General features: G+C 44.8%; 1 protein-coding gene across 3 annotated transcripts in view; it reads right to left on the reverse strand.

Annotated features, from left to right (window-relative positions):
* TMTC4 (transmembrane O-mannosyltransferase targeting cadherins 4) overlaps window positions 1-27,153 on the reverse strand; it is a 56,051-nt gene that overhangs the window by 4,893 nt on the left and 24,005 nt on the right. For all 3 annotated transcript variants that reach the window (XM_074378482.1, XM_074378483.1, XM_074378484.1), the window contains exons 6-16: window positions 21,055-21,152; window positions 18,110-18,202; window positions 17,717-17,881; window positions 16,676-16,878; window positions 15,030-15,201; window positions 14,816-14,947; window positions 9,377-9,456; window positions 9,101-9,208; window positions 8,866-9,007; window positions 3,170-3,284; window positions 1,999-2,111 (exon numbers count right to left, since the gene is read on the reverse strand). In XM_074378482.1, the coding sequence (XP_074234583.1) occupies window positions 1,999-2,111; window positions 3,170-3,284; window positions 8,866-9,007; window positions 9,101-9,208; window positions 9,377-9,456; window positions 14,816-14,947; window positions 15,030-15,201; window positions 16,676-16,878; window positions 17,717-17,881; window positions 18,110-18,202; window positions 21,055-21,152 (1,421 nt within the window). The remainder of the gene's footprint in view (window positions 1-1,998; window positions 2,112-3,169; window positions 3,285-8,865; window positions 9,008-9,100; window positions 9,209-9,376; window positions 9,457-14,815; window positions 14,948-15,029; window positions 15,202-16,675; window positions 16,879-17,716; window positions 17,882-18,109; window positions 18,203-21,054; window positions 21,153-27,153) is intronic.

A 27,153-nucleotide genomic window follows, 5' to 3' on the forward strand; every position in this document is an offset into this window, starting at 1 on the left:
GGCGAGGACTGGGCAGTCGGACGTCATCTCAGCCACCCCGGCCGGCAGGGCTGCAACATCACCACAGCCACATCCTTAAACCCACCTCTGTTCTCTCATCCAGCATTTCCCGAGGGACACCCTGCGGACCACCCAGCTGGGAGGGTAACATGGCTGGTCCAGTACGAGGATGAAACCACGAATCACAGAGCAAGAGTAGTTCCCTCTTCAATTTGCCTTCCTTTCTTCTGGTTCAGCTGAGACAAAGTCTCCGTTTGGTGGTGGTTTGGGGTCACCCCCCTAACACCTGAAGCTAACAGAAGGCCACCCTCAGGCTCAGAGCCCTGGCCAACAGTGGTACCTACCTGAGATTTAGTAACATTATTCTATCTTCAGTTCCCTTATATTTCTAGCAGTGATAGCACATTTCCACTTTAAGTACAATTTGTGTTAAGAATTTAATGAAAACTATCAAGTAGATAATAAGTAGTATCTAAATATGGCCAAAAAAAAAAATTCATGAGTTCATCTTCTGTTTCGTTATCTTAGGCTCAGCGCCCTGGCCTCGACAGTTAGGATGCAAAAATGTGTAGAGAAACGGGAAACCCATTTCTCCATTCTGCTTTATGGAGTACTGCCTACTTAATCTAGAAAAACAAAAACAAAAACAAAAGCAAAAGCAAAAACACTGTGAACTGGAAGCCAAATCAACTCCAGGTTTGTCACCTTAATAGGAAGTCCAGTTCATAGGCTGTGGGATGACAGAAAAATCAATACAACGATCGTATAAGCTGCATCTTGAAGATGACTCGCTGAAGCTGGTTACTGGACCCCTGCCCGTCCCAGGCTGACAGACAGCTGGAAAGTCATCAGAGGGGAACCCACACACCACACCTCCCTCCTCTCTACACAAGTAGGTCTGCAAAAAATAAAACGAAACCCCTCAAAACATTATCTGTGGGCATAATCTAGAAATTAAAAAATGTATACTGAAGCTATTAAGCTCCCTATCATTCAAAAAGCAGAGAAATGCATGAAATCTCTCAACTATTGTTATAGAAAATTATACATATAATGATATTGAAATGAGCTGAATAGGAGAAGTAAATAACCTGAGACAAATATGAATTAATCATGACTTTTAGGCTTAGTGTGATCAAAATCTGATATGGCCCCTATTCAGAAAGGAAACGTTTCTCTCATGAAAGGACTAAGACATCCCTTCTAAAAGTGTGCTTTCTGTAACGTCTATGTTAGGAAGCAAGGATGCTGGTTAAAAATGCATGTTCCCTGCCCTAACCCAGCTGAGACACGGGGAGAAACATGGGCACCTGTATCCTTACAGGCCCCCTCAGTGATGCTCATACAGAAAATTAAAATCCGAGATCAGTGGTATTAGAAAACACTGAGTCCCCTTCGATACACAGGGAGTTAGGCACCTTCTGAGTCAGTCTACTCCTGGCCAACCCCAGGAGCCCAGTTAGAGCAAACATCAGCCCCAGATCAAACATCTTGTGGTTTTCATTGGTCAGAAACTTCTAGGGCCTTGGAATGACCTGTACCTTCCTGTAGATGAGGAAAAACTTGGAAGCAGCAAGAACCAGCCCAGTATCCCCGTGGACCATTATCCTTTTTGTGCAGAAGACGACACCCACAAATAAACCCAGAGCGCTGGCCCCATCACCAGGCACAGAATCACAGCTCCGTACCAGGACCGGGGCCGGGGCTGGGGCGTCAGCTAGGATGAGCCATCCCTGCTCCTCCTTTGGGTTTTTCCTCCCCTCCCACATTTGAGCAATGGTGGTGAACTCTGACCAGAAAGGATGTGGAGTTTGACTCCACAAATTCATCTTCTGGGCAGCTTCTCCAGGAAGCACACTGCCGGAGCCCCACTGGTACGTGGCCACCACCGTTTGGGTTTGGGTCCAATTCTGAATTGAACTGGGCAGAAGTTACATGTATGGCTCCTGTCAGATGCTGGCACTCACTGCAAGACATCACAGCCTTCAGTTCACACACCTTGTACTTCTGGGACTTCCCCAGCACGTTTGCCAATGAGAACATCAGAGAGTGATCGTCAGGTATCAATTCCAGGGCCTCCCTTCCAACGGCTTCAGCTTGGGCCAAATTGCCTTGAGTAAAAAAATGGAAAACTTGAAAAAAAAAGCTCACATTTTACTAGTATTTCAGTCACTTTAATTAACAGGGATTTTGTGCATTTATGCAGAACGACTAGGAATAAACTACTTAAGAAAATCAATGTGGAACATGTGATGCATGTGCACACATAATGCACACACGCGCGCGCACGCGCGATCCTATCAACTACAAAGCCCCTGCAGTCCAGCACAATTCTGACATAATACACAAACAGCTCTTGATTCAATTCTGTAAAAGCACGTAAAACCTAATTTTAATGTTCCCCCAGATACCAGTCATACCCAAATCGGAGAAAACCAGTCTGCAGCATAACAGTGTCACTGAGACACTTTAATAACTGAATATTTACCACATTGGAGCACACACTCTACACTTCCATTAGAAGCATGTGCCTGTCTCCTTCCACACTGCTTGGACGGCTCACCAGCTTTAAATTCTGCCGAATTAAAACTATCATTTCCTACGGATGGTTGGATTTTTAAAACTAGGGGAGCAGAGAAACTTCTAACTGATCAAGTCTCCCCTGGGCTCAGAACCAGATCGTCAGTTTATTAGCCTTATATCTAGAATAAGAATCTGTGAGTGTAGGTTTGAGGGTGTCTCCTTTGAGTACTGGCCATGCCCTTCAGCGCATGGACTTAGCACCATCCACTTGAAAAGCCCAGAAGCCATTCTTGCTGACCTCTGGGTACCTCCAGGAGCCCGGATGGTGGCCCTTGCCAGATAACAGGCTTCAGAAGAGACAAGATATGAGGACACACCTGCTAATGTTACTCAACACCAACTCCAAGTAAAGTGTCACTGTCCCAAACATTCACATTCCAATATATCAAAGGGGACTCCATTTTCTAGAAAATAGACATTTTGGTTATGCAAAATATTGAACCCCATAGTGACTAAAAAAAAAAAAAAAAACCCACTCTAACACACACTAGGGAAAAAAAGCACACTGATCTACATCTCCTAATGAGCCAGCGGTGCTGAGCCGTGGAGCCGTCCCCTCTGGTTCACGGAATCGACGTCTCCGTACCTGTGTTATCAAGGAGTATGATCATGTTGTTCCAAGCCAGGCTGTGCTCCGGCTTCAGCACGGTGGCATTTCTCCACGCGTTCAGCGCATCCACGTGACGATTTAGATCCGCATACTGAAAATAAAGCATGCAGCCCCAACATCAAGACACCATTTTTTTTTGCTCTAAGACATAACCAAATCAAACCCCAAACCGAACTTATATCTACCGAGCTTCTCATTTTTCATATTAACTCATTTAATCCTTGAAACAATCTCAGTGAAGAGAACCAGCCCCATTTTACAGATGAAGTAACTGAGACACAGAGAAATGAGGTGACTTGCCCCAAGTCCCACATCTAGAAACGACAGAGCAGGGAATGGGACCCAGGAGTCCAGTTCCTGAGCCCACAACCTTTTTACCACCACCCATAATTTAGTGATTCCATGTCAAATCATGTTTCAGACTGCTGCAGAAAGGTCAGTTAAAAATTTAATCATTCGCATTTTTCTTGAAAGACTTCAGATAGTCTAGGTATTATTTAAGGTATTATTTTAAATGGTAACAAAATATTTAATGTGATTCAAAGCGACATGGGTCAAGGTCACCCTGTGAAAAGTGGTCTTGTAGCCTCTCCCTGCTTACATCTAAGTTTCATATAAAACTGTATGTTCAGATATACTTTATGAACTCTCTGGGAAAGCAGTAATGTAAACCCCTTTGGCCCTTTGGAGCCTGCCTGCCTCCTTCAGGAAGGAGAGAATGATCTGTTGCTTTCTTTTGAGAAGGAATGTTGTTTATCACTGATAACAGAATACAAAGTAGCTGGCTCTCAATCTGCATAGTTAATAAAAGCATGCAGAGGGAGAGAGTGGAGTGTTTTTGTAGCAGATGACTCTCTTGCCCTTTTAAATTCAGTTCAAATGCACATTTCATCGGAATGAACTTGGTTCAAGTCTGCAAAAAAGTCCAAATCATTATAATTTATGAGAGTTTAAGGCTATTTCCTTTCTTACTGTCAAGTCTGTCTTTTCATTAGACAATAGAAATATTTTGACTTGCCCTATGACCCACACAGCAAATAGGTGGCACATTATGCAAGAAAAAGAAAGGTTTAATGAATTATGGAAACATTTGTGAAATAGTCCTTTGCTAAAGATGTTGTCAGAATTTCCCATGAGACTCAGAAACTCAAGATACAACATTTTAGCCCTTAAGTGAGGAAACGATATGTGAAGTTCAAAAACTTAAAATAATTTAGATTGCCTAATTATACCAACATTTAACTGTCTCTCTCTATCTGATTTCTCAGTCAATTCTCTCTAGCAAGTGACATGCATTTGAGTCATGTGGACAAGACCTGTGGTGACATTCTTTTTTAATGCACCCAGGAAAACCAGCAAAACTTCATTTACACCACAAAAAAAATTCTTCACATATTTTATTTTTTATTATTATTACTATTTATTAAAGAATAACCATAGACTGAATCAGGTAACATTTACTTTTATTTTGACTTGAACTTTGTCCTTTGTAGCATCTAGACAAAGTGAACAAGCACGCTAAGGGAAACAAAGAAACACGATACTTTAGCAAGAACTGCCCATCGAGAAAGTAATAAGCACGTTATTTACTTATAAGTCCTATGCTCATCCTTCTAGACTCTGCAAACTGCATTTCCCAGGATCCTCTGCCACTTGGCTTCTTGTTAAGCTTCTGCCAACAGGAGTCACAGGGGACCATCAGCTGGTTGGAAGCGGCAGCAGCCCTTCCCCCATTCCCGCTCTCTCCTTCCTTGTCCTTGGCAGTGTCTCTACAGCCCCAAGGATGGACTGTGGTCCTTCCTTCACGATCTCAGTTCCTGAGGTGGTGCAGCTCCTGCGATGTGGTGCCTTCTTGAGCTCTTGGATTTCTCCTCCCCCAACCCTACGGGGTATCCTCTAACTCTCTGAGTTAGTATCACCTATCCACGTGTGCTCTACCAGCAACGGTCTAAGCAGTGCCCTGTACTGGATCTTCTCTATTTAAGATACCTAGGGCACAGTTTTGGTTCTCCTGAACGGATCGTGACTGATACAGTTAGTCCCTGCACAACGACCCGTCTCTGGTCACGTCTCTGTAATTCTCTCACATCGGTAATGCCTCCCAAACAACCCAGAGCTTCTCAACTCCCTACGTCACAAGAGAACTGCCTTATATTCCCGACTTATCTCGGTCCAGAAATCAAAACACGTTTCTGTTTCCCGTTACTGAAGAGTGCCTTTTTTTTAAAAAAGAAACTTTTAAGTTATTAAATTCCTATTATTTGCCAATATATAAATCTACTGGTTGAGCTGTTAAAGATTAAGCTCTTAATGCTTTTAAGCTGTCAAGCAGGCAAGAGCTGGATAATTAAACAACAATGGAGAGAAAAATCTTCAAATAAGCAAGAACAGTTGGCAAGAGGAAACACAGCAAGATCATTTCATGGCAGCACAACGAGTAAACAGCACAGAGAGAGCAGTGCAAGGTCTCAATACATACAGTCCTACAGACGATCTTCTATGTGAGCGAGTGCTGCAGCATGAGCTAAAATCCTGTTTTATATTCTATCTTCCTTTCTTGGGCAGTAACTCTTACAGAGGGCTCATTTAGCATAAATTCTCAATTTTCCAAACCCCAGGGAATTGCACTGACAGGCAGCTACCAGGGGAAGGAAGATGGCTGCTAAGCAGCAGAGCTTTAAAGTCTAACCGAGGACTACAGGCAGGTACACCCACTTCACAAATAACAGCCTGAAAAAAGAGCTGCCTCCAAAAAAGAAAAAAGAAAGGAATGAAAGAAGAATTCACATGGATCTCAAGTGTAATATGCAAGTGCCAGTACACAGTAAACAGAAACAATAATCCCCAAAACCACCACCAATGCAAGTGTTTGGTGACACCCAATATGCTCCCAGCCCCTATTCTCACTTCATTAACTTTGCAAGGATCCACCCTGCTTTGAGTATGATTGGATTCTCTGCTCTCTACTGATATCATTATGGCGAAGTTTTATCGTCTCCCCCTGCCTCCCAGCCCCGCCCACAAGACAACGATGCGGAGGACTGGAACATGCTGCCCCAAATACACCATTTTGGCATAAAAATTATTGCACTGAAGGCATCTGAGATTTAACAGATGCAGAAAGAAGCTTTCCTGGAGCTTCCCTTATCTGACTCAAAGCAGAAACTTCTGAGAAAGGAGGAAGGCCATGAGCCCCCTCTCCTGGGGAAGTCTTATGGCCATGGAGAAGATGAACCCACGCAGGCACACCTCATTTCATTAGTTTCCCCCATATATTTACCCTCCCACAGTTTGTTGTCTTGGAAGCCTGAAACTTCTTCCTCTGTCTTGTCACTTCTCTACAAATGTATAGTTCTTTGCAAGATGCTATGTAAGTCCAAGTTCTAACCACCCCTCTGAGTTACTCATCACTGCATTTCTCCCACGTGCATGCTCACTGCGTGTGTTCATTACTCTTTTCTCTTGTTAACCTGACTGTGCTCAGTCTAATTCGCAGGGCCCCAGTCTGAGAACCTCGGAGGATAGAGGGAAAAGGTCTCTTCCCTCCTCTACGACAGTTATCACTAAAAGAGCTTTAGCTCTCCTCCAATCTTCAGGTTTCACAGAGAAAGCTGTTTCAACATCAAAGGACGTAACTAGTCATAAAGCACCGAATTTGAAAATGTGAAAGGAAACAGGAATGTGTACCAGGTCACGGGGCTCTGGACAATGGGGATACCCTGCTGTCACTTCCTTGTTCAAACAGCTTGCTGCTGTGTGGATTCCGCCAGCTACTGCCACCTTCCCTCCGTCCCGGGAGAAATGACTCCTCTTTTCTACGCTCGAGTAAGTATATAGACACGGCATCTTCCCAAGACACAATGTAACTGAAACATGTCTTCTTTTTTTTTTCCAATAATGAAAAAGCACAAGTCTCTTCCCTCTAAAATGTATAGCATAAGCAGTACCTGCCGCCTCAAGTGACTTACGCAGAGTGGGAGACGTGAAACTCCCTCAGTCAGTCACAGGCTCCTGCCACCCTGCTTCCTCCACCCATAAACTCTACCACCACAACCACCCAGTCCCGAGGCAAAGCCGTTTACCACGACGAACACATTCCCGTCACGGTGAAAAACGTAAGCCTGGATTTTCAAAAAACCTAGAGTAGTTCGTGTTTTCTAGGCTGCTCTCCCCAGACAGCCTCTTCCGCTCTGACCCGCTCAGTCTACCTGCTCCAGGCTCAGACAGACGCTTCCCGGATGCAGAGACCACAACAGGGAACTGGAATCACCAGGGAGTTTCATTTTTTTTCGCCTTTACAGATACCCTGTGGAGTTTCTGATTCCCTAAATCTGAGACGGGATGGGGTGACTCGGATGCACAGCTACTTTTGGGAACTTCTGGTTTTGATCACACAAGGACTCCACAGGACCAAGAAGCTTCAGGCCTTTGAAATGAGGATAAATAGGCATCTCTTCAAAACTACTTTGATGTAATCCAACCTGTGAGGCTAGGCTAGATAAAATCTGGAAAATTATGTACAAACTTTTTTTAAAAATCACATCACTATACATATATTCTAGTTTGGCTAAAAAGCAAAAAGTTTTTCCCATAACAATTTTATTTACTAAAATTAAATATAGTAGAAACTGATATGTATTGGGTTTCATGAAGCCAAACTGAAAGGTTAATTGAAGGGAGAATATAATCATTCTTGTTTAAAAATTTTTGCTATTTATGGGTAAGTCTTCTTTTTTATTTCCAGCTTTACTGAGATAAAATTGGCATTTAAGGTATGTTGGTTTAAGGTGTACAACATGATGATTTGACACACATGTATATTGCAAAATGCTGACCACAATAATGTTAGTTACCATCTCCATCACCACATATAATTTTGTGTGTGTAGTTATTTTCTTAATTAAGGAAATCAGGAGCTTTAACAATTAAGCTGTGCATCCTCGTGGAGGTCTTTCAGAAATCATGACAGAATCTATTTGACCATCATTATCAATATATGTTTTCAGGTTTTAAGACTATTGAACTTACTGTATTAGCTACTGCTGTAATACTTGTTTGAATAAAGAAATAAACCATTAAAAGAAAAGAAAATCAAGAGCATTAAAAGCTTTATAACCATCCTGTTAGTGCTCCAAAAAAGAAAGTCACTCTGGAACACATTATGTTCTGTTTCCACTAAATAATCTCACAGCGCTTTTGTGGGCTCGTGAGCTTGCTTTTATGGGCAGAGAGTTACCAGTAAAAATGTAGGGGGCAGTCCCTTGAGGCAGCAAAAGAGAGAAGCTCAGGGTTTGTTTGTTTTTTTAATTTCAGTTTTTGTTCAATTTGTGTTTTAAAAACAGAGCAATCAATGTTTTTCAGGAAGTAGCCCCTTGCAATACTGTTTTACAGGGCACAAAGGGACTGTTAAAATTGTAATTTATTCCTTAGTTTAACCGGTTGCCTTCATGATCTCTTTAACTTGGCAAATTCAAGTTGGACTGCTCTCTAATTAGAACTTACAAAAACAACACATAAGGAAATCAAACAGCTACTTTCAACTGAGATAAACCTATGTGAAAGAACTTCTTAAGATGCAGGGGCTAGAATGGGTGCTATCACTCTCATTTTATTATAAACAAGGAAACCAAGCCAAGCTTTTCCTTGGCAGCACAGGGCACCCGTACACTTACCAAACGCCCGAGGTTGTAGTAGCAATCTGGGTATTTCCTCCGGTGCTTGATGGCCGTCCGGTAACTTTGCTCAGCGGCTTGGAACCGTTTTAGGCTGTTCTGCACGATGCCTAAATTCATCCACGCAGCAGCGAAGTCTGGCCTGGAAGATAAACAAGGAAAAGCATGGCTTTGGCCCCAGAACTGCAGGAGCTCATAGGTTTGTCAAGAGCATCATTACAGAAACAATGCTTACTGTATCTGTACCGCCAAAGACAGCAGCTGCTCCGCTTCCTGGAGCTCATTCCTTTCCTTTAAGATATTTCCCAGATTATTCATGGCATGAACGTACTTGGGATTTAATCTGGAAGTGGAGAGAGAAACCAAGCCTGTAGTCTTCACTCAGCTCTCAGGAACTGAAATTTAAAGTTGGGAATCTGTATAGGGAGGGGTTTTTAACTCTGGAAAGTTAAAATTGACACGTATACTGTATAAATGGCATTTCTTCTGTGAGACAAGATGCTTGCGGTACCTCACAGCTTCCCGGTAGTATCTGATGGCGGCTGTCTGATTGCCTTTATCAGCCAGGTTTTTGCCAACATTGTAGTGAACCTGGAAAGAGAGATAAGAACTTGGCCATCAGCTGACAGGCTTCTTTGCTCAGAGCTGGGATCCTATCACAGTTTCTAACTGAAAGCAGAAGATAATGGTATTAAAAAACCACCACCCACCAGAACTTGAGCTAAATCCCTATGCAGGGGCCTCCTTGTGCTTTAATGCCCCTCTAACCCCATAAGAAAAGACTGGAAGAAAGGCATGTGACAAGCAGATGGTATCACTGAAGTGTGACAGGAGGATACTGACTAAAGAACTCAACAGAGAAAGCTGGAAAGTTAGGAAGCTGGGCTGGTTTTACCGCCAAACCCGACTACCTGCAACCCAGGGCTGAGATGCAAAGTCCACACGTGAGGGAACAACGAGGATTCTGTCTTTCAAACAAATCCAGCACTTTCTGGTATAACATTTTTCTTCTGCAGCATTACAAACATTCCACTTTATACTAATAACATCCTCTCTCCCTCATTCCTTCAGGTGCTAACTGCACCCCAGGCACCTGATTTCAATTCTTTTGGATCTGTTTATCTGTCTGTCTGTCTGTCTATCCATCCATCCAGAAGTAGAATGGCTGGATCATATGGTAATTCCATTTTCAATTTTAAGAAGAACTAAAATGGTTAATTTTATGGTAGGAGAATTTTACTTCAATTAAAAAATTGAATGTTTAATGACCAAAGAGGGTAGTAAAGTAGACGAGAAGAAACAGACTCACAGCTGCAAATCTACTAGAAGTTCTCAGGTCATCCCAGTTCGAGGGCACTGGGGAGACCAGCTTATGGCATCTTCTCAAGGGTACCAGGGTTCAGAATAAACTACAAGGAAAGGAGCTGGGACCGGAACTAAGACCAGGGCAGCAGAACTGCAGGAATTCATGAGGACTGTTATCAAAAGTATTTCTTGATCATCAAAAGCTGCCTTTTGGAGGCTTACAGTGTAAAGGCCGGGAGCAACCTCAGAGGAGGTGATGCTACAGAACGATGCTCACTCACTTAGATGTGCCAAGTGTGACCAATGACAACAGGGACACCAGCGGCCGGCGGGGGCTGAGGGTCAGCAGGTGCAGGGGTTGGCACTGTAGACAGACTGTCTCTTCTCCTCAGAGCAGCCCTGCCGGGGAGCTGCTCTCACCCTGCCTTCCAAGTCGAGGGTCCACTTTGGCGTCGATAAGCATCTTACCCAAGGCTGTGGTGCAGAATGTGAACCGAGACTCCAAAGCCTGTGTTTCTTCTCACGGTATGACACCCATTTATTACAATGCTGGGTGACGATGGGGCCGGCTGCGCAAGACAATTTCTAGACCCACTCGTTCATGCCATCTATTAGTTTTCTTAAGGTAAAATAATCTTTCTTTTGGGGTGTTAAGGGGTTGTATTGTGTCCCCAAAATTTGTATGCTGAAGTCCTAACCTCTAGCAGCCCAGAATGTGAGTTTTGAAAGAGGGGGTCTTTAAAGAGGTCATTAAGTTGAAATGAGGCTCTTTGGGGCCCTAATCCTATCTGACTGGTGTCCTTATCAGAGGAGGAAACTGCACAGGCAGAGACACCAGGGATGCCTGCACACACTGGAACGACCGCGTGAGGACACAGTGAGAAGGCGGCCGTCTGCAAGCCCACCAGAGAGGCCTCAGGAGAAACCGCTGCTTCCGACGCCTTGACCTTGGACTTCTGGCCTCCAGAGCTGGGAGAAAACAAACTTCTGCTGCTTAAGCTACTCATTCTGTGGTATTTTTTTACAGTGGCCGTAGCAGACTAACATGACGGATTACACTAATGGTTTGAGCACCATCAAGTGGCATTACATCTGAACACTTCAGACCCCCTTTTAAATGTATAACCCCAGCCTGCCTTAGCAATCTAAACCCGCAGAGACAGCACGCCTTCAAAAATACTAATATTTCTGGAAGGGCATGGAGCAGTGTGACAGTCTTTAAGCACATATGGAACATAGCATTTGTTTTTTAACTGCCAATTCTCAAGTCTATACATTTATTTTTACATAATTGGACAAAAGGAATCACAAGCAGGGAAATCACAGGTGACAGAAACGTATACTAGTGCCCAGCATACCGTATAATTTAAACTTCCTGAACCAAGTCATCGTCCACTCGTAAGTATTACCATCTTCAAGTTACTGCTTGCAGGAGGCTAGTTCATGCCACAGCTGGATGGCATGTATTGAAAAGTCAGCTCTAAATGGTTCGATTTTGTGCCTCCCCCAGCCCCAGCCTGGAAGTGTGACTTCACCTCCCTTGCCCCACACACCAAGGGACTGAATCTGGAGACTCCAACCTGTGAGCAAGGATGTGCTTGTGGTCCCCAGAACACAAACACAGCTTCTCCTTGGCTCCCGCCTCTTCCGCCCCTGAGCTCCTGATGCTATCCTTTGTTACAGGACATTCTGTTTTCTCAGAAAAAGCTCAAAGAGTTCAACTGCCCTCTGCAGTGGAGCCAGTGTCCTGTTAGACTCCTGGATGCCACAGACCAGAAGGGCAGGGGAGGGAGGAGGGGCGCTCTGGAAAATCAGACTGCAGTTAATTCCATGAAACTAGTTAAAAATCAGATACAGCCCTAGAAGGCAAGTTGTCCGTAATGAAGACCAGTAAACAGGTTTACCCACAGGCCAGCCGTATCCTGTTAGTTACTTGGAGGGAAGTATTTGAATGGAAAACAGCCGCCTAGATAATCCGTTGTGAAAAACCAAACCAAACCCCTCAGAAACGGTTTACTTAAAATAGAGCTTAAAGAATGAGTGATTTTTGTTTCCATGGGATGTAAGAGATTGAAAAAGCCTGTTCATTCTTGAACTTTCCCTCCAGCCCTTGTGATTCTTATGCTGAGACAACAAAGCATAACAGAAGCCACAGCTAAAACCACCATCACGACCCAAGGATGCGTACACACAACGAAGTGACAGCACCCCGCATGGAAGGCACATGTCACAGCAGTGCCAAAACCAGTTTGCTTCCAACTTCCTTAACATCTGATGTTAAACTTAAAATGCTTTAATATACAAAAATCCTACAGCCCATCCTGGCTCATCCTTAAGGAAATATCCCATTGTGGTATATGATCCCTTTCATTGTTAAAAGAATTTAGAATTGTATCACAGGGTAGATACAAAGTGCCACATACTTTTAAGCCTTAAAACTAAGAATGACTGTAACCATAATCAGATACTTGGTATCTCATCCAAAGTAAGAATTTAACTTCCATTTGGCTCAATTCAGTCACTAATAGTGAGTGCCTGCCGTACGCAAGGCACTGTGGGTAATTCAGATGCACTGAGCACAGCACTGGATCTCCTTTGTAAATCTGGGCCTCGTACAGAGCCAGGTGCCAAGTGCGTACTTAAGAATCAATGAATAGAAAGTGAAAATGAGTTCAGAAAATGTTTTTCCTGCAATAGAGTTGAATGAAACCAGTGTCTTCCTAAATGAGATCTCTTCCCTGAAATCAACCTAGCTTTTCCAAAAAAAAAAAAAGTAAAGACAACTTTATTAACACTTCAATTTATAGTGAAAAGTTAAAAAAACTAAAACAAACAAAAAAAATCTATCTTGCTCACACCGAATAGTATCACTGAAAAATGTTCTTGGGAAGGATTATTACTACCAGGTCCTTTTTGAAGACAAGGTCTTGCATGTATATCTCAAATTCAAAGGGAGAACTATACATGCAGACATATGATTGTGTACGTGAGTCCATCCATGCACCCCCTGTGTTTTCCAGCCTGTAACATATGAAGTCACTCGCTAGGGCAGACACAGAAGCTCAAACATCACCTATGTCCCACCCCCTCATTTACTAGGGTAAGTTGGACACAGCACTATACCAGGTCTCCATCTACCACCTAAATTACTAACTCAGATGTTGTCGGCTCCATCTTTCCATGCCTCAGTTTCTCCCATTTGGAAAATTAAAAGAAAATAATAACCTCTCTCTAAAAACCTTAGAGGGAGGATAATGGAGATTAATTATAGAGCATCTACAAGGAAATCTGAGTTCCTTCTGGGGAAGAACTGCATAAATAGAAGGGGTAATTACTGCTGTTCAAACAGAAAAGTAAAAATAAAGCAAACCCATTAACATTTATGAAATTAAATCACAGACAATTTATTTTTAGTAGCATAAAATAAGTGGATAGGTCAGCAAATCAAATTAACAATAAAAGCTTGAAGTAATTCACTCTTTTGTCTAAACCTCTGAACTATAAAATATGAACAGGGTTTTTTTTTTTGTTTTGTTTTTTGTTTTAATCTAAGGAAAAGACAAAGAAGGAGTCAGCACCTTTTATATTACCCTGCACTTCAGGGTCTCAATAGGGCATCAATTATTCATTAGATTTATTCATATGATTTTGCCTGAGATCACTGCTTTCTCTTAAATAAATAATGTGGAAATGAGACAGAACTCCATGGAGCTCTTATTTCCACCCCCAGACAATTACATTTAAGCATCCTAGGAACCTCCCATTCCGATGACCCAGGAGAGAACGGACCACTATTTAATAACAGCAATGGTCCACGCTAACAGAGAACCCCTCTGACCTAGCCCCCGGCCGCTCATTCTGAGCAATCATCATTTCCTTCCTCCCATTTAATGGGACAACCAAAACGAAGAGGAGCTTACTGAAAGCAAACATTTCTTGAGCACCTACTGTGTTCTAACTACCGTGTTAGGGCACTTCAGACGCCCTATTTCACTGAGGCCTCACAGCATACCCAGGAGACAGGCACTGTCCCCCGTGACAGATAAGGGCACAGAACGTTCAAAACAGGCAGTCTAGTCTTGCCCAAAGAGGCACGGCTGGGTTAGAGGAGAGCTTGGACGCATCAGGAACACAGGTGAGACAAATTCCCGCCAGACTGCATCAACAAAAACACTGCCACTTTAAAGTCTATGTTATTTACTTTTACCTAATCCGAAGGAATCCCAAGCAGAAAGCCACCACTGAGAGAACTGTGTGCACTGCCCGCCAGCCAGCAGACTTTAAACTTCCAGAACCAAACTGCTGTCCATTCATAGGTATTACCAGCTCCAGTCACAGACTGGAGGAGGCCAGAGCATGTGCTTTGAAAAGTGTGTTCTAAACGGTTCACTGTGGGACTCCCCCGGCCCTAGCCTGCATGTACTTACTGTTCCCTTCCCTGTCACCACTTTAATCACTGGACCAATTGGAAGATGAAGAAAAACTTAAGTCACCTGCTGTTTCACTGACATTGCCTGGTTTTAAAGATTTCTTTTGAATGATTTTGGCTAAGAGCAATTTTAATACATTTTATCAAAATCATTAAAAAAAAAAAAAAAAAAAACCAAAACAAGCTGCTGAACTTAACACGTGGCAGCCAGCCTACCTTAGCATTGAGGGGACACACAGACAGGGCACTTCTAAAAAGCTGGTCCTCCGTCCGCCACTCGTCGCTGCGGATCACGCACCTCAGCGTGTTTATGAACAAAATTCCCAGCACGAGAGCAGCAATCAGTTTCTTAAGAAGAGAGAGACATGGACAATGTTAGTGGAGTCCACCCGACATCGTGGTCATGAACGGCTCCGCTCCGGGCCCGTACCTTCCTCTTCGTGAGCCTGCTGAGCGCGCCCAGCCCGCAGGTGAGCAGCATGCAGTACCCGGCGCTGGGCAGGTACAGCGCTCTCTCTGCGACCACGAAGCCCACGCGGAAGAACAGGTTACTCGCAGGAAGAAACGGGATGATGAGAAATCCCAGGCCCAGCGTGAGGATCCTGGAAGACGGGAAGTAAGTAAAAGGGCGACTTTTAAGGCATCTCAAGAAAAACGCCCTGCTCAACATTAACTTCATGGTAAAGACCGCCCCCCTCTCCATTTTATTTTCATGCCAGCAACTGAGAAGAGGCATCAGCGGCAGCAGAGAAATGACCTCGGGAGAGAGGGTTGCGCCGAGCAGCATTAGGATGAGACATAAAAGTCTTATTAAGGCCCTGAGCATTAAGCATCAGGATAAAACTTACAGGTCACAAAATTCATACGAATAAAGCCAGAACGATTACTTTGTGGGGTCTCATGAATTCACCTACTCCTAACTATACCTCAAACCACGTAGGCGCTCGAGAGCTCAGTGGCTATTGGTCCCAATTAGTCCAATTTAGTTCCCCCTCTAAATTTAACAGGAATAATGTGATTTAACTAGTTTAAGCTTTATGAAATCTGAAATAAACTAACATCATTTTGGGGGGCTACACCCTCAACTTCAGTCAAGCAAAAAGAAAGCTGAGAGCAACAGAACACTTCTGGAAGTAGGCAGTCCCTCCTTTTTTTCATGTTTTTATTTTTATTATTTTATTTTTGGTAATAAATTGGTGGTAATTAGGTTTTTATTTATTTATTTTTAATGAAGGTACTGGGGACCCTATGCATGCTAGGCACGCACTCTACCACTGAGCTGTCTCCCCCAGCAATCCGTTCTAAGGTCTCATATGACGTAGGAGGATGAATTAGGAAGCCAGGTCAAATTTGGTGGCTCCTTCCCAGCCCCTGTGTCTATAGTATTAAAAAAAAAAAAGTCTTGCTGCACATGTGAGGTGAAGGGGGACTAGGATCTGTTGCTCTTTAGAATTAGGAACCAATTTAAGACACAGGTAAACTTAAAACTGAATTTATTTTGAGAAATTACTAATCTAATTCCACACACACTTATGTTTAAAGAAAATCACCTTAAATAGCTTTCTTTCTCACGCAACACATTTGTTTTTCTCCCAGCTATTTTCTCAGTAACCTTTTTCCCTTCTTTTTTTGGTGAGAAAGAATAGCCTCTTTGGGGTGGCAGTTTATTTTGTACCAAACAACATGGGGAGGAACTGCTGGAGCATCCATCAGGGTGTTCTGAGGGAGGGCTGGGAATATGGGCACAGCACACTGCAATCACACTCTGTTCTGACCATAAATTACTCTCTACCACCTACAGCGAAAAGGATCTCAAAATGCTCCTTCCCGGGGAAGGGGGAGGGGAGATAAAGCAGTCATCTGTACCCCCTCCTCCAAGTTCACACCCCACTAGCTGAAGCCAGCCACGGATTCCACATGGACAGAACTAGAACTCAGCCCAGCCATAAACATGTACTTAAAATAAATGTCCTTAGACATTAGGTCCACAAAATTGCTAAAATGATTGGTGCTGGATTTGGCGAAATGCTCTGACTCAACCCAGCGTCAACGTTAAAATTCAGCTTGGCCTCTTACCTTCTCTTGTGGCTGTCTTCAGAGCACAGGGCTTGGCATATCAGGCCAATGAGGCAGAACCAGAGTGCTGCTGGCGCAATTACCCTCCAGTCGCAAACCGACTTAATGAGGGGGATGCAGCCCATTGACCAATCAAAACACAGCCACCAGGGGCACAGCAGCAGCCAGGCATTCAATGAATAGTAGTAATTATAGTTTATGGCCTGTCAGTCAAAAGAAAAACAAACACTTCTTTGACACTGAACTTGGAAAAATATACATATCCTAACTTCACTTCGGAGGCACCCTTAGGTTTCTGTTCAAGGGGAGCAGTTGTATAAAATAAGATGTTGCCACTTTCAACACTGGGCATGGGGCTGTCATGGCAGTTAGGAAATGTATTGAGATTTTTAATAGATTAAAAATACAGCAAAGCCACCAGACCCTGCTATACATTTGTTATATTTCTGGTCCAACTATGACCCATTCACTCAGTGATGCCCGAAGTCCATGACCCAGGAAATCTCGGGCCCAGGGGTCACCTATGTGCCTAACAATAGACGTACAGGGTTCTATGGTCCTTCTCGTGATTTCTGTCTCGATGACCGCCACAGCTGAGAATCTGTGGGTGACACCTTTGCTTTCAGAAAAAGCAAACCTTTACAGGGAAGTCTGGACACCATTAGACTTTTAAAGATACCACCGATATTACATTTTGTCTTAACCCCGCCATGTCAATCTCCTTGATGTCAAAAGTAACGGGATTAGGGATGCTTCACCGAGGCTGGCAAGAAACTTGATGTTTTCTAAACTGCTCCTCTTTAACTTGGTTGAGAAAGGAAATACAAGGAGTTTATACCCTTTCAATGCCCTAATAAAAACCTGGTTTCATCCTAGAATATCCCTGGTGAGAGGAAACAGACGTGGAGGTGTTCCACTTAGGGGGGATTCTGTGGATGTGCTGGGGGGGGAGGTCAGGAGGAAGAGGAGGAGGAAGGAGGGAAGACCTGGGTTCTGGTGGGCAAAGAAGATGACCCAGCAGAGGACAGACTCAGAACTCACGCGGACCAACATGCTGTCGGCGAAGGAGGCAGGGTTGTCCACCTCGGTGAAGGCCGGCGGGCCAGTGCCCATGATCCTCCAGCGCGCGAAGAGCATCCCTGCTCCCCCCAAGGCCAGGAGGGCCATTCTGAAGAGGAGGCCCCCATTCCTGAGCACACCCGGGTTCTGAAAGGACACGACAAGGCCTCTGATGTCACAGACTTTTCAAATAAAAGTGCAGCCAAGCCAAGGACAAATGTGCAACAATTCTGCTTGAACTGCACTGACACTGTGTTTTCAAGGGCTGGCTATTTTAGAATTCAAGTCATAAGAAACACTTTGAAAATGGCATTTAAAATCAGCTGGTACTTGACATTTTCTGTGTCTAGGCTGGAGGCAAAAGCAGATACTCACCTCTAACGATCTGCCCTTATGTAGTACCTTCTGGACAATTTCCAGAACATTTAACTTGCCTATCACCAAGATGTCAAAGACGGCATTCAAACCCTAAGAAAGCAAAGCAAGGAATCAGCGATGGGGCAGCTGAACTTTGATGAGGTAGCAATCACACATCACAATTTCATTGCTGAATCTAGACAAGTAACACACTGGATTAGATCATTGCAGATGACCTCTTCAGGTCCAAAAACAAAACCAAAAAATCCTACTGTTCCTAGGAAATTAGCTCATGGAAATGCGTCAAATGTATCATCACTACATTCCCACTAGTCATAAGTTCACAGTCTGCATGCAAGAGTAAGACGCAGGAAAGCTAGAAATGTGGGATTCCCCAGAAAAGTTCTGCAAAGGTCCCTCCTCCCATCCTTTTTTTAAATTATTAAATGTTCCCTTAGTTGATGTAACAGAGCCAACACCTGTAGTAATCATGCCTAAGGAGATAAAGGCAGTCATTAACCTTGAAAACCCAGCCACATAAGTACGTACACCTCAAAAACCTAAAGTGCTGACTGATTTTAGCAAATCTGTGCAAGAGGGGAAGCAGAACATACAATCTCTAGTGGGGCTTCGGAGACCTCTCAGGTTCAGACTCCTGGTTGTCCGCCAGCTCTCCCTTCTGGCTGAGCACACAGCCAGCCCTGCAGGTAAGCGTGGTCATGTGCGTTCCAGCCTACGGGATGCAGGCGGAAGTGATCACACACCATCTTGGAGGTTTGGTCATAGATCTGGGCAGGCTCCACCCTTGGTCTCCTGCCCAGCTGGTGTGGTGGAGACGATGAAGATGTTCAGAGTGACACTGGGAACTGCACCCTGGAGACGGCAGAGCCTCCACCAGCCTGGATCTGCTGTGTGGAGGACAGCTGTCTCTGCTGAAGGGAGCCCTGCCCACACCTTTCAGGTGAATGACAAATCACTTCAATTACGGGAAGCCCCTGGCCCCTGGTGTGATCCTGCAGCTCCACCCATGCTAACGGCTCCCAGGAGCAGCGTGATAATTCCTCTCCAGAAGGTGATGGCTGCTCGTAAAGCTATGACAGCCGAGGTTACAGGCTGCAGGATCATCTAGCCTTGGACTCCACTGTCCACCCTGAAGTGGACTCTCTACACATGTGGCTGCTGCAGGCGATGTCAATGAGCTGAATCCCCTGCCAGAACTAGGTAAGGTGGCCAGCATACATACTGGTTGGTTCCAGCTGCCCCTGCGTGATTTGGGTCTTTTTAATATGGGGCTTCGTGACAAAGAATATCATAAATCATCAGAAGCCAGTGGTAATTTGTGGTTTTCAGAGAGAGGATGACATCCCTACTTAACCTTCCTCCATAAATGCTGGGAACCATTAATTACCCAACACACGCGCCAGTGCTGGGTTAAGCATTTCAAAGACTCCTGGTTTTACTCACTCATGCTATACATGATTTTAGTGGGTCACAGAAGACCATTTCTTCCTGGGGGTGAACCATATTCTAGAAGGCAGAAGCTCCCTGTTGAGCTGCCCCTATCACTTCCTACACCGTTTATTTTTCTGCCTGTGAGCTACAGGACAGTCACCAAGGGGTGATGGGGTCATGTCATCATGACGACTGAGCCAAACACGAGTTTGGCACCCCCTCTTCCTTCCCACTTAGATGCACCATCGAAAGGTCCACATTCTAATCAGTGAAAACAGCTAAATTTTACCGTATCTTTGTTCATGTAAATTCAACCTAATTTTTCAGTGCTTCTCGAACATTAATGGACGGAGAGGTTACCTGGGGTCCTTATTACATGGAGATTCTGATCCAACAGGCCTGAGGTAGGGTCTGAGATCCTAAATTTCTAGTAAGTTCCCAGGTGGTCCTGATGCTACTGGTCCTCAAATCACACTTCGAGAAGCAAGGGTTTAGGGCACTGTTTCTCACAGGATGATGCTGGTTGCTCCCAGGGGCTGCTTGGCAATGTCTAGAGACATTTTGGGTTGTCACAACTTAGGTGGGTGGGGGTGTCCTACTGGCATCTAGTGGGTAGAGACCAGGGACATTGCTAAGTATCCTGCAATGCGCAGGACACACCCCAAGGAAAGAATGATTCAGCCCCAAGTGTCAATAATGCCAAGGTTGAGAAACACTGATTTAAAGCACTTTTAAAAAGTAACTCATGAAATTCAAGTATCTTTTCACAATCATTTTTTGCTACACCATTTCCTAGCTAGCTAACCTTAATCTTACAGATTGAGCCCAATAAAACCATCGATCTTTGCCTCGACTGGGGTCAAACCACGAAGACCCTGGGCCGCTCTTTCCTTCCCATGGCTTCCTCAACGAGGCCATGCACCTCCCACATCTGTTTTCCATTTCTCTCTGTCTGCTCCCATCCCTAAGGTCTCAGTGTCCCTCTCATAACGTAAGATGGGAAATTGGCTAGAATGGAGAAAAAGCAAGGTGCATTTCCATGCCTCTTCCTTCCTGGGGCTTCCACTCAGCTCAGAGCTGGGAGGTGCATGCCTGTGCTCCTCAGAGCCTCTCTTCTCTGACATTTCCAGGCGAAGCTGGGAAACATACATCAATGCTTGTTTAACTGGGGCCGGAAGCAGTGATGCGGTCAGAATACTGTCGTATTTAGGACTCCCAAAACATGAGGGCAACCAAGAAAACGCACGCCACTCTCTCATCTGTTTTCTACAGGACCTCTCCAAGAGGGTGAATATGCTCTTTAGGACTGTCCCCGCTCCATGTCTGCCAGTTCTAATGACAGCCAACTGAGTCAATTTCCACCTGAAATGCCAGGATCATGACAGCACAGGTAACTGGCCCAGAAAGGTCTAGGAATGCAGGTGGCCCAGAGGCTGCAGTAGAGGAGGTCACACGGGCAGGGCAGCCCAAGACATCTTTACAAGAGGGGAAGGGTGCATCACGGGTCTTACCAGCACAGTGATCCCCTGTTCTTTGCACAGCATGGCCACTGCTCCCAGAAGGATGCTCAGCAACACCCAGCACGTGGAATGTGTTCCCTCCTTGTTGGCTGCCAATTAGGAGAAATGACAAACACAAAAGTCATGCGACATAGCTCCATCTTGTTAACACCTGGAACTGAAACTTCAAGTGTGCACCTTCAACAGCCACAATTTCAAAACAGTTTGGTCTCTGGCAGCACTTCTCTGTGGGTGAGTGTGTTAGACCGCATTTCTGATTGACGGCACCCTCTACCTGGCACACACGTCCCCTTCTCAAGGGTACCCCAGCAGGTGCCCAGAGCCTCGGGGAGGTACTGTAACACAGCCCCTGCCGCAAAGACATCTCAAGGCAGAGTCCCCACAGGGCAAGTTCCTTCTTCCCATCCTGCCGTCACCTAACAGGCAAGTTGTGCTGCAAACTCCCACTGAGAGTGTCCTCGCTGCACCTGGTTACACAGGACCCCAGGTTGCTGCCGTCACAACAGGGGGTGCTGGGAACACCTGATCTGCTCCGAGGATCTCTACAATTCCCGGGAGAGGAGTCCGGGCTCCCTGAACCTCAGGCGGCTGCCACCAGTGTGGAACGGCTGGAAGGATGCAGGACCACTGAGGCCCCCGGCACGGGGGCTCACGGACAGGAAGCCAAAGCACCACTAGGAACGTGACGGCTGTAGTGAGCGGCTCAAGTGGGGCTGAGCTCCAGTAAGAACCGACGACCCTACGGGGCCTTCGGAGGAGGGAGCCTGCTGTACACTGCTGGGCGGGTGGGGCACACAAGGTGGGGGCCAGAGCAGAACTGCTTGGGAGGAAAGGGCACATGCGATGCTCGTACCTCCTCGTCTACGTAGATGCTGAACAAATATTGGAAAAAAGACCTAAATTTGAAGTGGGGCAAAGTGAGCCTGCTTGGAGGTGGTGCCCGTGAATCTTGGTTCAGCTCTGCTTAAAACCAGAACTCGCGGTCTCAATTCCAGCTCTGCCACTTGCCATGTGACCCTGAGCACGTTACTTGTACTCACAGTCTCAGTGACCTCATCTATCAAATGCGGGCAATGTTACCTCTACTGTCCCTTCTTGAGAGAGAAGAAACATTTGGAAACACTTGCCATCTGCGTTAAAAGTTACATAAATGCGCTTGCAAATGCAAAACAGATCTCCAGAAGGCACACCAGAAACCAATTACGGCAGTTTCTGAACAGTTTTAAGAAGAAAAATTCATGTAGGAGAGGGAAGAAGCCTTACTTTTCACTGGATAACCTTCCATATCTTTTATTTTTATTTTTTTTACCTATGTGCAGGTATTAAAAATTGTATTAAAAACTAAACATTAAAAAAATCACATGGTATCACGCTAGGACCACAGAAAGCATTCAACATTTGCTGCATGAGAGTCAGCAACCAGGGCAGCCTCCCTTCCCAATTTACTTGTTTTCTTCACGGCTAACCTACTGTGAGCAAGCCTGGCTGCCCGAGAGCAGAGTCTGTCTGTGCCTCTAATGGACCTCTAGAATAAGTGAGGCTCAGAGAAGCACCTGAAGCCGCCCTCAGCACCATCTGTCAGTACGTTCCCCACACAGATTATCACAAACACTTGATTTCCTGTACTTCCTCCTAGACGGGGTTTCTCACCCTGCGTGCCGCTGGCACTTGGGCGGGCCGGGTCTTTGCTGTCGGGGCTGTGTGTGCATCACAGGATGTTTAACAGCCTCCCTTGTTTCTACCCAGGAAAGGACAGTAGCACTCCTGGGTCTCGGTTGTGACAACCAAACATGTCAGTTTGCCAAACGTCCTGGAGGTTGGGGAGAAGACATCACCCCCAGTTGAGACCTCTGCCCTGCACTGCTCACAGTGTGTGGTCCATGGACCTGCCCTTGGGTCTGGTGAGACAGGCAGACTCCCAGGCCCCACCTAGACCTGCAGGGTGCGGTGCAGCCATCGGCCTGTTAACCAGGCCTCCAGGTGATTCTGACGCTCACGGCCGAGGAGCATCACCTGCCCTGGATGGAAAGCTTGCTCACAGCTGCATCCCGGGGCCGGGCCTGGCTTGTTGGAGCAACTCACAGTTTTGTGGACAGACTCTGTAGCACCTGACTGTGGAAAGGCAACGGGCGCTTGGTGAACGAAGTGAGGGTCCACGATCTCCCAGGAGGGGCGAGGAGCTGACTAATCACAGACCCACGAGGTAGCAATAGCTGTAGCGCCTCTTGGAGGTTGTGCCTATAATCTCCCCTGCAGGGGTGGAAAGGCTGAACCCCTTCCAAGATGCTTCCAGCAGGGGGCCACGTGGCCTTGACTGCAGGAAATCCAGCGATGGGTGTCACTTCCCACGACAGCCCGTTCCGGTTTTAACACTGGGTTGTTTGAATTCATTGTTTGAATCCGCTTTCTTAGAGTGAGGCTTCCTCCTGCCTCCGGCTGCCCTGAAGCGGTGTCTCCCCAATAGCTCAGGCAACACAGTGTTTGGAAGTCAAGCTCTCTTTATGGAAAACCATTATATATCAGAACATTCAGTTCCACCAAGCAAACTAAGGATGATTTCCCTTGTAGAAATTAACTACATTACATAGGTAACACCAAGAGGTCACAATTACAAGTCACAACAACAAAGCCCTGTTATATTCAACGTGATTGCGTTTATACATTTATTCGAATGTGTTATTTTCTTCAGGCATTTGCTAACAGTCATTAGCAGACAAGTGTTCACAGACACCAAGACTTTAAAAAAAAAATGGTCAAAATAACCCTGAAGCTAATGTATCACTTAATTCCTCTTAGGATATGATTTTGAGAAAGGCTCCACACGTTTTAGGAAAGCTCAAGGGTCCAGCTGGCAAAACAGGGGTGATGACACTCGCCAGGCACCATGCCGGAGCCTGGGGAAGCCCAGCCCGACATACGACAGAGATGGATGGAAGATGGAATCCTAAGGCTGGTCCTCTCCATCCCAGCGTCCCTGTGGTTCATTTAGCCCTGCCTCCCGAGTAACACAACGTCCCGACTCCGTGTCCAACCACTTCCAGGATTTTCTCATATCAGCAGTTTATATGCACACAGACACCTTTAATTATAAATGAACCTACTAATTACCACGGAATCTCCTCCACGGGAAAGAAGACACTCCCAGCCCCGGCTCCTGGGCCCCTACAGACCCCACACCTCCAGGCCCAGCGTGGGAGATGGCGCTGCAGGCTGACCTCGGCCACCTTTTCACGCCCACTACGCATTCAGTTCAGCAGTTCACTAGAAACCGAATGGACCTCTCCCTCCCTCTCCCCATTACCTGGGTTTGGTCCCTTAAGCTTCTACTCCCACAATTTGTGTTCATGCCTCTTAATGAAAACTAATATGATTTCCCAATGTAACGTTCCCTGTTCTTAACATTAAAAGCAAGTCCCCTGACCACCATACACTTCTTCCTAGGAAAACTGAATTAGCTTGTATTTTATGTGACTGTAACAGGCATTAATTTCCCCTCCACGGACCAGTGGTGTCGGATAGGAAAAACATTCCCAGTTCCTCCATTAAAACACCCAAAGGACTGCTCCTGAAAGCACTCCATTAACGCGAAGTTAAAGTACTACAGGGATGTGGAAGGGATGGACTCGAGTTCCACTTGTCTGCGAGTTAAAACGGCTTTCTCCTTAGATGGCTGAATCAGAGATTTCACCAAATACAGAAAAATAATTACATAAAAAAACACAGCCTTCAGATTTATGGACAGCCTTCTGCCTAATCTCACCCCATAGGTTTTTTTTATTGAAGCACAGTTGATTTACAATGTTGTGTCAATGTTTGGTGTACCACATTGTGATTCGGGTATACATATATATATATTTATCTTTTTTCAAATAATGTGGCTACTGGAAAATTTGCAATGACATGCATGGCTCACACTTTATTTCCTATTGCACAGCAATGTCTACACCCTGTGCTCAGTGACCCAGCTCACAGATGAAATGATCTGCACATGGCTATGTCTGCCTTTGAAAAGTCAGAAAATATGAAATGAGTTGCCTATTTAAACCCAAGTCTTCCCCCCAACCCCCACCAGATTAGTCACTTGATGTGTTATGGAGAGTCATATGACTAAGCGTGCACACAGGCTTCAGCTTTCCCAGAATCCAAGCTGGAAAGCTGAGTTTAACCAATATATTCTACTCTTGAACAACGCAAGGGTTAGGAGTCAGCACCTCCGTATAACTTTACAGCCGGCCCTCCATGTTCCTTGGTATCTGCAGTCCTGCATCTGGGGATTCAACCAACATCTGGTCCTGTAGTACTTACGTACATATTTGTTGAAAAAAATCTGCCTACAAGTGGACCCACACAGTTCAAACCTGTGCTGTTCAAGGGTTAACAGTATCTTTACTATTTTATATAAATCAAAGGGGTCCTCTTCACAGATGTGTGGTACGTAGGTTCATGATAAACCAAGGCCAACCTGCACAGCATTGATCAAATGTTTCTAGTACTGGAGGTGATCAAGAAAGGCCTTACACAAATTAAATAATCAACGGGGAAGTGGTCCTGAGTTTGGGGACAGTCCAGCCTAGACTTCTGGGAATAAGACTTGCTCTAGCATAGTTTTATCCATCTAATGCCTCAAATTAAGATTTTCTTAGAGTATTAATTTGTCAAGGTAACTAATGCTAATAATGGCCAATATACAGCATAATATAGATAAAGTTGGACTTGTATTTTTGGGGAGTATGTTTTTATTTAGTAACTAATGTAAGCCATTCTTTTATTCCCAAGTGTGAGCATCTTAATAAGACAACTGAAACAGATTACAGTAGGCCACCCTGCATACAGTTGGTACTCAATAAATATGAGTCAATAGTTTCATTTATTTCCATGTCTATCATGTCTTGTTATATTACTGTATTTTGAAGGTAATTATGAGATGTAATTGAATACCAAAAAGTTAATAATTTGCTTGATGTAAACAAATACAGCCAGAAGTCAAGACTTTTCACTTTTAGACTTTGAAACTCCTCACAATGGAAGAATCTCCATCGTGTAAAAGATTCTCTAAAAAAAATTAATTATTTAAAAAAATTACATAAGGAATATTAAAAAGGCATAGTAAGAACTGATTCTTTCAATTTCAAATTCAGAAGTAACTGTTAAAAACAGTAAAAATAAATCCTGAGAGGCAGATATCGCCTCCAGTGCAGATGCATTTATGATTATTTTTATTCAAAAAAGTCTTCCCCAAATAGGGAGTTTTAACTGGTGCACAGCTCTGGTGTAAGCAGCTCAGGCTTAGACAGCGTTCTCCACCTCATCTCCATCCCGTCTGCTAAATTTTAAGCAGCAATGACCCAGGCGAGGAAATTAAAAGGAAAAAAAAAAAACTATTCTTATACCGTGTGACATCTCTCATTACTTAAGAAGACTACTTGCTCTAGAATAATTGTGCAGCATTAGTAAACATCAACAGTTTATAATCCAGAACTTAACAAAGATTGGCTAGGAAAATGTTTTCCTTGTTTCAGTATATGTCTCTATTATCTAAAAGAATTCAATCACTTAGGTAAGTGGAGGCAAAGGCTAATGGGCAGTGGAGTAGGGATGAGGTGGGGGGAGAGCACAGGGGAAAATAAAAAACCCAAATGCACCGACAGAAAGACACTTGTCAGTGCTAACACCCACAAGTGCCAACAGATGTGATCAAATTAATGAAGCATGCGCCTCGGATTTGGCACTACTTTCGAGTGGGAAGATCTTTCAGAAAAAGCATCACATTGTGTGAGCTACCCTCTTCACCACTCCACGCCTGGCATGCCCAGCGCCTGGAAGCTGGCACACTATCGTGGTGTGTGGGGGAATCACTCCACCCCGACAGGTGGCCCCGACTCCCTCTGCCAGAGCCACACAATGAGCATCAGATTCTTGTTCCAAAAGCGGGAGCCAACCAAGCAGTGTGTTCCCCCCACAGGAGAAAAGAAGTCAGACACTGCCGTTCTAAAACACGGGATCATTCTGGGAAAATCCCAGCAATGTAGGAACCAAAGGAACGTGAAGAGGGGGTGGGGGGGGAAGAGAACACACATGAATACCACTGTC

Source organism: Camelus bactrianus, chromosome 14, assembly GCF_048773025.1.
Source record: "Camelus bactrianus isolate YW-2024 breed Bactrian camel chromosome 14, ASM4877302v1, whole genome shotgun sequence".
NCBI classification, from domain to species: Eukaryota; Metazoa; Chordata; class Mammalia; order Artiodactyla; family Camelidae; genus Camelus; species Camelus bactrianus.